The sequence below is a fragment of the Carassius auratus genome, chromosome 29 (assembly GCF_003368295.1).
Source record: "Carassius auratus strain Wakin chromosome 29, ASM336829v1, whole genome shotgun sequence".
Taxonomy (NCBI): Eukaryota; Metazoa; Chordata; class Actinopteri; order Cypriniformes; family Cyprinidae; genus Carassius; species Carassius auratus.
Window position 1 is genome coordinate 8,494,548 of NC_039271.1, and position 11,654 is coordinate 8,506,201.

Consider the following 11,654-nt stretch of genomic DNA (forward strand, 5'->3'; position numbering starts at 1 on the left):
AACTTCAGTCTGTGAGACGCAGCTCTCTGCGTATGCACAGAACTCAGCGTGCGAGTAACCATCTACTCAGTTGAGCTATTCCGTGTCTTTCTGTGTACTTTGGGCTTAAGTTCACATTCAAATGTAGTTCCTACTCTACAGTATGCGATTTTGAATGAACCGAATGTTTCTGTTAAGCTAGTCAGGGTGTGCAATTTTTTTTAAATCAAGCAATTTCTAGCATACCACTCTTACTAGTACGCTACTATTACACACTTCAGCTTTGAATCTACAGACCTTCAAAACCATTGATCCTTATTGAAGCAAAAAACTAGACCAAGGCCTGAGTTTAGCTATTGGTTTTGCTGTGCAGTTGAGTTCACTTCAAGGTTCACCAATAAATGTCATGGCAAAAATGCTGTTGAACAAGCCGACAGTAATCATAACCACTACCACAATAGAACAAGGCTATGCAATACAACAATAAAAGGAGGGAAGACCTAAGGTTCAGGGTTTTTTTGTACATGCTGACTCTCACCTGACCAAATGCTAAAAACTACTGATTGTTCCTGAAGGTCAATGGACGTGGTGTCTCGGCCTTGGCCTCTAGTTATGGGTACTGCACTTTGCGAGAGAGAGAGAGAGCACGAGAGACAGATTTGAAGGTGATTTGTCGTTTCAGTGGGTTGGCTTCATTATTTCAGCTGATTTCTGGTAGGAGTTTCCCACCGTGCCTCACTAATGACTTTAATGAAGGACTCTGCTCTAGAGAGACGCAAGCTCTATTCCAAAGCCTAGTGAGTTGCCTTTTAAAGCACCATATGAACCGTTTCGGAATGCTCTACATAGGTAGCAACTCCATGTGCTACACAAATTAACTCATACATGATTTCAATACAGTTTGATTTTACGCTTGTTTCTGAGCTTACCATGTTACATTGCTCTAATAAATATAGAAATACTGAATAATATACTAATAAATCATTAATGACAGAATTTTTGGGTGAACTAACCCTTTAACATTTAAAAGGTTAAAATTCAAAAGTGTGACATTCCTCTAGACACGGATTTAACTTCTCAGTACAATGCATTCTTTTGGATTCAGTTTAAGAGGAAACTGTAAGAAAGGTAAGCAGAAGATGATGACTGAATGGTACAAAGAAGAACAGATGGATCTAGTGTTCTAGACACACAGTCTAATGTAGTGGCTTATCTTCCACTGTGAACTTCATTCATGTTTCTCTCTTTCAGATTGACTCTAATAGATGTAGTGCGTCCGGTGCCAGGGGCTTATTGTCTGGTACTTCCTCCTACACACATTAGACGAAGATTAACCTTACATCTGCCATCATTACAGGCAGGAACACCACAAACAATAGCCTTATAAATAGACAAAACAAATACACACACACACTATGTACCAAGCAATATTTCTAAATTAAATCAAGGGAGCTAACCCAATGTATCAGGGTTCAAGAGGAGGTCAGAGTCTGTACCAGTGACTTTCATGCATTCTGACAATGCATGAAGTTAATTTTGGAGTTCTGAACCTAAGCGAGGTCTAGTTGTTAGCATCGTCAAAATATACATAGACATGACAGAAAGACACCCGTTGCTGTATTTTTCCACTATAAAAGCACAAAAAGTGGTGGTGCACACTAGCGTGCCAATCCAAACACATTTCTAGACAAAAACATTATTGGCTGTGAATCTTTTGTCCTGCATCCGATGTTTGCGGTCCAAAGCCTGATGAATGCATCTGGCATTTGAGCGTAGGCTGGCACGGGTCTGTCATGCTCTATTTGTAGTTAATTCACCACTACAGGTGTGGCACATGGCGGCTGCCACCATAGGTCCAAAACTGACATCTGCTCCCCATCAAACCTAAGGCCCAATATTAAGATCAGTCAAATAACCGGGAGCACAAACACGGCATTCATTATAGCCAAACATGCACCTTCTGAGTAAAACCATGTACATTGTGTGAGAAGTTCAATGTGTGAACGACGGATACAAATCAAATTATAACAACCCTTTAATGAGCTACCAGCCGTGAGATTTTTTTATCTCCCAAAACGTGTGTGTAATTCCTGCTCTTCCTGTTACATGCCAATTAGCATTATTCCTCATGCGTTGAGTCACATTCCACTAGGCGAATAGAAAAAATAGCACACGCCTTCACACCTGAACACTCTTCAAGAACACATCAGATGTGTGTGAATGGACATCCAAACACACGCTTGCTTAAAGATCTTCTCCGACTCACGCAACCCCATAATACACGCCACGCTGGGTTGTTTTGCTGTGCAATTTAACTCCATTCAGCCTGTCAGCAGTCAGTCAGCGCCTGCTTTTAGAGTTGCTCAACGGATGACTTCAAGTATGAATTGGGCATAATTGGCTTATCAGAAATAGACTTGGAAGAATTTGAATGAACAGATAAAAAGACAGAACAGTATTTTTCACAGTATAGAGCAAGAATATGGGACACACTTGTGACTCCATTAATTCACTATTCATCATTGTTGATTAATATAATATAATAATATAATATAATAAATATAGAGATGAAAATTCAAATTTTGAGAGGTATTACATTTATAATTAAATAAATACACAAACATAAACAAATGCACAATTTTTTTTAATAATAATTAATTAAATAAATGCTTTATAGTTGCATTCTCACCAGTAAGCATTTCTTAATGTAGAGTTAATAAAAATACATAACATAACATAACATAACATATATGTTGGATATTCACTTTTTACTTCAGTCAATATTTCTAAAAGCAGCTTTATTTGTATATAACAATAATAAACAAGCAAACAAACAAACAAATCATTTTTTTGTAAAAACATTTATGGGCTTCACATTTAAATTATTATTATTATTATTTTTTTTTTTAAGTAGACATTTGAAACTAACCAACAAAACCCCTTGCTTGAGTTAACATATGCATACTTGAACTGCTGAATACTAGGCCTACTACTTAATATAATCCTTAATATATGCGACAATTTACCTATATGACAACTAGCCTGGTCACTTCCATGATATCTTCCTTATTCGGTTGTTAAGTGATGACGTAAGAAGCGCTGTTTCCGGGTCCAAGCTTCAACTCGCTTCACTTGAGAATACTACCTCAGCAGCCGTTTATGAGCATTGTTTATTCATATTAATAATTTAAGCTAAACGCTTTCAAACTTACGGTATACACTACAGTCTCCGTGCTCACAGCGTCCCAAACACAAATAATTTTTATATATATTTTTTTATATTTATATTTTCATTGTCTGGCTATCTGGGACTTCGGTATGGAGTTAAATGTTACGATTATAACTTTTTCGCTAGTATTCTATAACATTGTGAGTTTATATTAGCACCTTTTGTTGTTTTCTCGTTGTAACTGATAGAGCGTTTGGACACGGAAGCGCTGCTACGTGACGTCAGACTTAACAAGCGAATTAGGCCAATGTGAAAGCAAACAAAAGGACACAAAACTGCTAATTTCCTGGAAAGGATCTGCTCTAAGACTTGAACCCTACTGATGTTTCAGAAAGCAGATCTGATTACGGCGTGGAGACTCCATGGTGTGCCCCACAGATGGGCCGCTTGATATTTAATACGCAAACGGACGGCGCAGCAGACCTCAGAGAGTTGCTAATGACTTTTCAAGCATGCTAGAAAACCAACTCAAGTTTGATAGTGTCACAGTATCGAATAAACACACAGAACCCTTCCAAGGCACGCAAGTTTGGACTCAATGACTGAAAAGGCCTGAGCGACAAGCAATGACAAGGGGGATCAAGGACATATGAGATCTACAGACTTCAATAAGACATGCACAAAAGTACAGACGAGCTACCAGTTCAACACATTACAACCAAACACAGATATGAATGATTCAACCGTCACTAATTAATAAATGCTCACTAATTCTGACGTACACTAACTTTGGATAAAAGTAGTAAAATTGATCATAATATCAAAATTAATCATTAAAATGAAACCACAACTGTCACACACAGTATAAAAATGTGTGTAGAAATTAAACAATGTTTAAATAAAATTGGAAGATTAAATGCAATGGTTATGATTATTTCACTACTCATTTAGATATTAAACAGGTTCTAAAACAATAAATAGGAAACTGTAATAACATTTGATGGATTTTCATATTTAAGAGTCTGGAACGAGTACAAAAAAAAACAAAAAGGTATTAGGTTTTAATGTAAAAAATGTTGAAATCTCAACTCTTCAGAAATGCATGTTTTTTTTTTGTTAAAGGACCCTGACTACAAGTTCAACACATTTACAAGGAATGTTTGAGTGATGTCAGCTTATCATTGCTGTTGAATTAAGGATGTCACAGTGTGCTGGTGTCAGACTCCGAGGAAGTGACCCGGGCCGGTTAGTGTCTCACACTGACAGACTGTCACTCACACAGGGGGCCGAGGCCAGCCAAGAGGAACAGACAGGAGCAGTGACCTCCCTGTATGTGTGTGTGTGTGTGTGTGTAAGATGTGTGTGATGCATCCAATCTTGTCTGCTATTGCCAGATATAAGACAGCATGTATGCAAAGACACAAGGTCTCTCTCCATAATTCTGTTCCATATTACAGTCCATTCAAGTGTACTACTAACAGTTTGAAGTTATATTGAAATTAGACTCTGATCAACACTACAATTTAATATCCCATAATTCCTCAGCCTTCTGCTCTCTGTTTTCTCTGAGAAAATGTCTCACCTTTGCAAGAACAAAAGAACAGACAGAAAGTGGGGTGGGGGAGGGGTATCGTATCACCCACATTTTGCGTGCCGTACAGACACAAGAAGCCACTGAGATCCATTCCAGTGCCTTAACCTTGCACACACACAGATGCTTTATTATTTGATATGCATAATAATCTTACCAAGTAACTGCTCTACTGGGCTGAACAGCAATGCTCACAGATTGTTTTAATACTGCAGACACATCACACATAACCCATAAATTATCTGAATTTGTCTGAAGAGCTCTCGAACTGTAATTCTCTGCAATACACTGGCAGCTGCATAACGCACACGTTATTTCCTGCCTGGGTTCTTGGCCAGATGGGATATTAGGAATTGCCATCTAGACGTATGCACCTGCTAATTGTGTGTTAATTACAAATGGATCAATCCACAATCCTCCAATGCACTATAAACCTGCTATATAGACCCAATCAATGTAGAACAAATAAAGAAAAAAAGATATTTAAAGTCATTGCAAATTGCAATTTGAAACCTCTTTTATTAGCTTGATGTGCTATAGTTTGAAAAAATGCTATTCTGTGTGCAATTTGAAAAGCAATTTAGGTTTTATCCATAGGAAATCATTTGGATAATGTTATCTACCGTGTCTAAATAAACTAACAATTAAGCACCATAAACTAAAGCTACGTGTAAATGTAACCATCACAACTTTATACATGTACAGTGTGAAAATGTTTTGTATTTTGTGAATTTTTATTTCATGTTGCCTTCTTTTGCACAATATATGAGGCATTAACTGGGTTCAGCAATTTCAGTGATTTTATCCAAGAGCCATGACAAAAAACACCTCATGATTCAGATTTTTTTTAATGCAAGATCCATCACACTAGTTCTTCTCATTAAGTCAAGTGAACAGCGGTATGTAGATTTAATGCCCTGTGTTTCATTCGTGTAGCACCCATGCGTGACAGAGGCGTAATCAGTCCCTTTTGACTTGCCAATTGGGCAGACTCACAGACGATTGCATGATGAAGGAAAGACAAAACTCCATAACTTCTTATAATTACCAATCAGCTCTGAAGCCCAGCACTAATTACACACCAGTGTGTCTAGGGCAGACAAGCAGGTCATCTCCTTTGTGGTTCCAGACAAATAACTTTTTCTGTTCTGCTGAAATCAGATGATTGTCTTAAGAATGAAATTGAGAGGCCAGGACTAGTTTAAGAATATAAAACGACAAGTTTGTGAGAAAGGAACAAGAGTTAATTTATGCATATTCATAATTTTTGGTTTGTTTGGAGTTAATAAATTTAAAAGGAGTTCACAAATTATTCTGCCTGTTCTGAAAGGGCAATTAAAAAAAAAAATAATAATACAATAATACAATAATACAATGCTACTAACTGCAACTTGGCCTACTTAGAAAGAAATTGAAGTGTTTTAAAGGGGAGTTGTGAGTTAAAACCTATATGCAATAAATATCCTCCAAAGTGTCTGGTTAATGCAAAGTACATTGCACGGATAGTGTGGCCGCATAGGTGGTGTATGGTATATGGGAAAAAACAAGATGGGCTCATAGCGAAGATTTTCAATCAGAGGGTCTGACTGGTCGAGTGGGTTTGTTATAGGGATGTAAAGGTCAAGCCTGCACTTTTTAAAATGAAATAACACAAAAAAGAAAAGGTCACCTCATAATTTCACTGCAGTCATACAGGAAGCAGATCAGACAGAAGTGTAAAATCCCATGAAACTCAATCCACCTGAGTGGTAGAGACAGTGCCAGCAATGATAATGACCCTGTTGGCACTTCTTATTACAGTCGATGCTATCTTATAAAAAATTTTAAGAAAAAGATTGGCTGAGTGCAACCTTGCACAAATGTATTCAAATTGTGTCCGAAAAGCTGATATTTTAATGTTGATAACAAAAAAAAAAAAAAAAATTTTTTTTAAAAATAGACAGTATTGATATTCATTGTTATTATACAAGTGAACTTATGGCATCACAACATAGTAATGTACAGTATGAAAAATAAATACTTATTTTGTGCTATGCTCAAGATTTAACGGCTTTATTAAATTATTTATTAAATAATTCTGTTATTGAATAATTAGATGAAGTAAATGTTACATTGTGGCAAAGGTAATGTAAAACAAATGTAAAAATAGAGGAACTGCACAAATCAATAAACCAATATCAACTAACACTAATAAATAAACTAATGAATAATAAATTCATTAATAAGTGAGTGAGTGAATGAATTAATAGTCTCAAAATATGGTGTGTCACTAACAAAAGTGTCTTATATCATGTAATTTTTACATCATTAACAAAAATTAACTATTTAAAAATAACTAATTAAATTTTTTTATCATTAACAAAAATGTAATGAACTATCATAAATCTGTCCATGTGCTTTTGAAATCTGATATTACCTTCTACATATTTACATGAAACTAAAAACTTGTATGCAGTAAACGTGAAACCATACACACAACAGCAGGTAACCCGATACATCTGGTAAGGAAGATCAGTAGTGGCATAAATGACATGAGACATAGGTTTAGATGAGGTCATCTGCTCTCATTCCAGATCAGGAGAAAAAGATAAACTCAACATCTGTCATTTCACTAAAAGAGAAAATCATCAGGATCACTGAGAGAGTAGAGCCTATTTTTAGCAATAATTATGCAATCATTCCATGCATGCTAGAGCCAAAAAGAATGATATGGGCTTTAAATGAGATTTCCATCATATACACACACACACAAGCATGCTTTGCCTGGGCTGGAGTTGGCAGGGGCTGCTGATATGATCAGCCCAGGGTCTGTGCTATCTGACAGACTTATCATCCAACGCGCTCACAAGATCAATCAAAACTACATGTTTCTCTGTCTTTCCCTTCTTTCGTTCCACACCCAACACATTTCATCAGCAAGGAGCCGCGTTCAGAAAAAGGCTCCGGGACAGGAAGATGGATGAGAGTGTTCTGAGAGAGAGACAGAGGACGTCGCCCAACAGTGACGATGCCAATAAGAGAGACCTTGGTTCAGGCAGGAGTGTGAAGCATCCTTACACACAAACACACTCAAAACTCAATCTTACACAATCACAAAAGATAGATCCTTTTGGCAGGTCTCTCTAAAGGTTGCCCTCCATCTGTGATACACTGACTGTCCAATTCACTCATCCAGATCCATATGGTTGTTAGTGATCTCGGGACAGACACTTCCTCTGACCCTCGATGGCTACCGTATGGGGCGCAGAGGTAAATGGATGCCAGCTTGAAACAAGGTGAATTACACAGCAAATGTAATTGACGTAAATGTAAAGTTCTTGTTTTGTTTTTTCATATTACTGTACCTATGAAATTTTATGGAACTACAGATACTAAAAATGAGCGGCTGAGTGATAGTAAATGTGTGGGAGGTGATATCTCTCCTTTGCCTCCCATGCTGATCCACAGACTGGAAATTACACCGAGCATCTGTCCCCAAGGGATCCTGACCATGGCCGTAAACTGCACTGCTCCCATGAGCCTCAGTGTTTCATCTCAACTGAGTGAAATAGCCTCCATCACCTAACACAGATTCGCTGATCAGCAATTACCAGTGTTTTAGAGATTAATAGGGAAATAAATACATTTAAATGGTTTGATTTTAACAGTTGCCTCACTCTGTGCACCTTACAGATTTAGCCTAGCAGTAGATCACATTTTAAAATATACTTCTGCCAAGGATTTACATATTTTTTCCACCCTGCACTATAAATGTTTACACAGTTTGTTCAAAAAATGACCATTTTATACAGACATCCAATGGTTAATGTAAATTCACAATAACTGTGAATTAATAAGCATCCACCATTCCCCTTTTCATTGGTGTTTGCCATCTTGTTTTCCACGGCACTGCATAAAATAATGCTTGGTTTCTCAAAAGCTTTGATATTATTGAGTGTTTATATCCCCTCAAATCAAGTTATCTGTAATCAGACTTGAAATGACATCACATATTACATCACAATGGATAAACAGCAGCTAATCACAGAGATTTTGTCAGTTTGATCTGCCAGCCAAATTAGGGTGAAACGGTTCAGACCTTAAAATCCAAAACTTGATCTTGCTGATGGAGCATAAACACACAGACCTCCGAGACTGAGAGTAAGAGAGAGGGAAAGAGTGCGGGAGTACGGCTCTTTGTAACGTGGCTAACAAAGAAAGAAGAATACATTTCCATGGTGAGCCCATTGAGGGGTAAACACTCACACTAAACTCATAAATCTCACAGACCACCAGGGCTAACAGAGCTGTGCTGCCAAGAATAGTGTCAAAATTGTCAGGGGGCGTGAAATTGCCATGTAGGCGTGTGTTTGTGTTTATTCATGTCTGCTTCTTGTTGTGACTTCAAGAGTAACACGGTGCAACATTTCTTTGATTTCTACTTGCGAACATGAAAGCTTAAAAATTTAAATTGTCGAATAAGGCACATGCTTCCTTGACACACTTTTGCGCCAACTTGGGAATTCACTCCACAGAGAGTAGATCCAGATTTCCCTCTCCTTTCAACCTTCCCTAGTACTTTCATCCTTTCTGGAGACATTTGCATTAGCTCTTTCTCTCCCCGTTCTGTCGTTCATCCATTGAGAGTTGAACTTCACTGATAAAACTTCAAAGGGAGCGACATGTGACATATAAAAAGTCATCTCATGTCAAGCAAAAAGCAAACCATAACCCGCCAGACATATACACACAATCTCTAGGGTGTCACAGCGGCAACACAAAAATGCTGCCAGCCACTCTTCACGCTATTGTTCCACAAAAGAGCAAGTGCTTGTACAAAACTCCTAATCACAGGCAATACAGCACTGTTATCAGCAAGAAGCTATCTGAACAAGTCACTCTTAACACAAGCCTGCTGTTTTGAACCAGTAGGGATCAATCTTCTACCACTTCATCTGACAGGGATAATCTCCCAGACTGGCTTCCACACAGACTAAAGGCACAGTTTACCATCTAATTAGGCACTAAAGCCATTTTGTACAACAGCTTAATGAAGCGGCGATCAGAGCAACATGAAAATATTATTTTGCACGCTTGGTGCTCAAGAGGGAGCAAGGACTCTGACCTCCCATGCAGCATAGGAACATGGGCATTCCTGAAGCTCGGACAGAAGCGGAGCCAGGAGTTCAGCCAGTCCGAGACTAGCATCAACCCTAAACGTTAATGGTTATTAAAAAGCTAAATTGATCTTTAAATATTGTATTGAACAACTCTGCTTCTAAGAATCTGTTACAGGGCTCCAGTGGGTGCCAACTATATAGGCAAGGGTTTGGAAACATGGTGGTACTAATCATGATCAATGATTCTTTAGTAATTTGTTCAGGTCTTTGCACATTATCCAGGCTTGCTTCTTTCTTGCAACTCTACGTAACAATACATTTCACCAGAGTGTGAAATCCTAAATTCTCATCCTCCTACCTTAAAGCGTCCTGTTCAACAGCTGTACCTAAATGAACAAGAACATTATTACAGTTGTGAAGGTTGTGTTCTTCAAATCCTTCTTGAACCAATCCCTGACAAATGCTTCCAGGTAAGTCCCCAATGCAGTTTGGGAATTCAACACAACAAAGAGTTCCCTTAAAGAACTCTTCACACAAGATCCAAACACAGAACAACTACTAGAACCAAACTGGATGTCTTAGAAGACACTTTTAAAACACAAGGTTTGGAGTTCAAATCCAGGTTTGTGGTCCTTTCCATTCCCGCAACTCTTTCTCCCTCCCATATCACTTCCTATCCACTCTCTGACATTCCAGTCCAAAAAAAGCCCAAAATGAATCTTTAAAAAAAAGGGGGGTTCCCTATATACTACTTGGAGGAGTAGTGCCCTGTCCCTCAAAACAAATGCTTCTTGAATTATTCTTATTTGTAGGTTGCGTTGGATAAACAAGTCAAAATAAATGAATCCATTCATCTAACAAAGTTGCCTAGAAAAGATAGAGAACACATCTCTAGAGACTTCCATGGAAGTCCCATTTGATCTCAAAATTTAACTTCAGAAGGATCTCAGGAGTAGGTTAAACAAGTCGACTCACCTGTGCGATCTCATACAGCAGCTTGTAGTGCTCCTCTCTTTTCTGCAGCGTGCACAGATTACAGCCCATCTCACCGTCTCGGGTCCCCCAACAGATCTCTGGAAGTAGTGCACACAAACAGGCACACCAGGGATTTCCCTCAAATCTTGAGTAACGTCTCTCATCAGTAGGTACCTCTTTCCCAGTCTTTGTGTAAAAATCACACACTGACCAGCTTGCCTGCAGAATTCCTTGTGAATGACTGTCTGTGTGTGTGCATCATACCCCCTCGATCTCCTTGTGTCCCTCTCTCATCCACACTACCTAGCAGTCATCCACGCTGTACGAAACCCCTCTTCATAGAGACACACCCCCTTTCCTCAATCGCACATCTCTCCCTCTCTCTATCCCTCTCTCGGTTCCTCCCTCTCTTTCTATCTAGAGCTCAGTGCACATGACTACACCTACTCTGGCTCATGAATAATAATGACTATCTGTTGGTTATTCATAAAAGATGATGCGTAGAAGGTGCTATGACTGTGTTAACTGGGTATTAATCTCAAGTCATTAAATAAGGTGGTAACGACCACCAGCTGAACAACTAAAAATACATCTCACATTTAGATAACACAAATGTATTTATTATTTGATTGATTTATGCTGTTCATTCCACAGTCTTTAGTGATTCTATATTTCATGAATAGAAATTGGCCTTGTGAAAGGAGAATAAATGGCCTGTTTTAAATCTCTTCAGTGAAGTATGAATAAATGTTGAAAGAGATTTCAACCATTTTGTGAACACTGTATCCATTCCAGACATGATGCAATAAACTAAGTATTTTATGTAATTCAGAGATTTTGT

At 38.2% G+C, this 11,654-nt stretch overlaps 1 protein-coding gene across 1 annotated transcript in view; it reads right to left on the minus strand.

The window, feature by feature from the left end:
• The window catches only part of LOC113047992 (PDZ domain-containing RING finger protein 4-like), a 29,695-nt gene extending 18,486 nt beyond the window's left edge, over positions 1-11,209 (minus strand). Inside the window, exon 1 of the mRNA XM_026209473.1 lies at positions 10,814-11,209. Coding sequence (XP_026065258.1) covers positions 10,814-10,882 — 69 coding nt within the window. The 5' untranslated portion in view covers positions 10,883-11,209. The remainder of the gene's footprint in view (positions 1-10,813) is intronic.
• Positions 11,210-11,654: the final 445 nt, after the last annotated feature.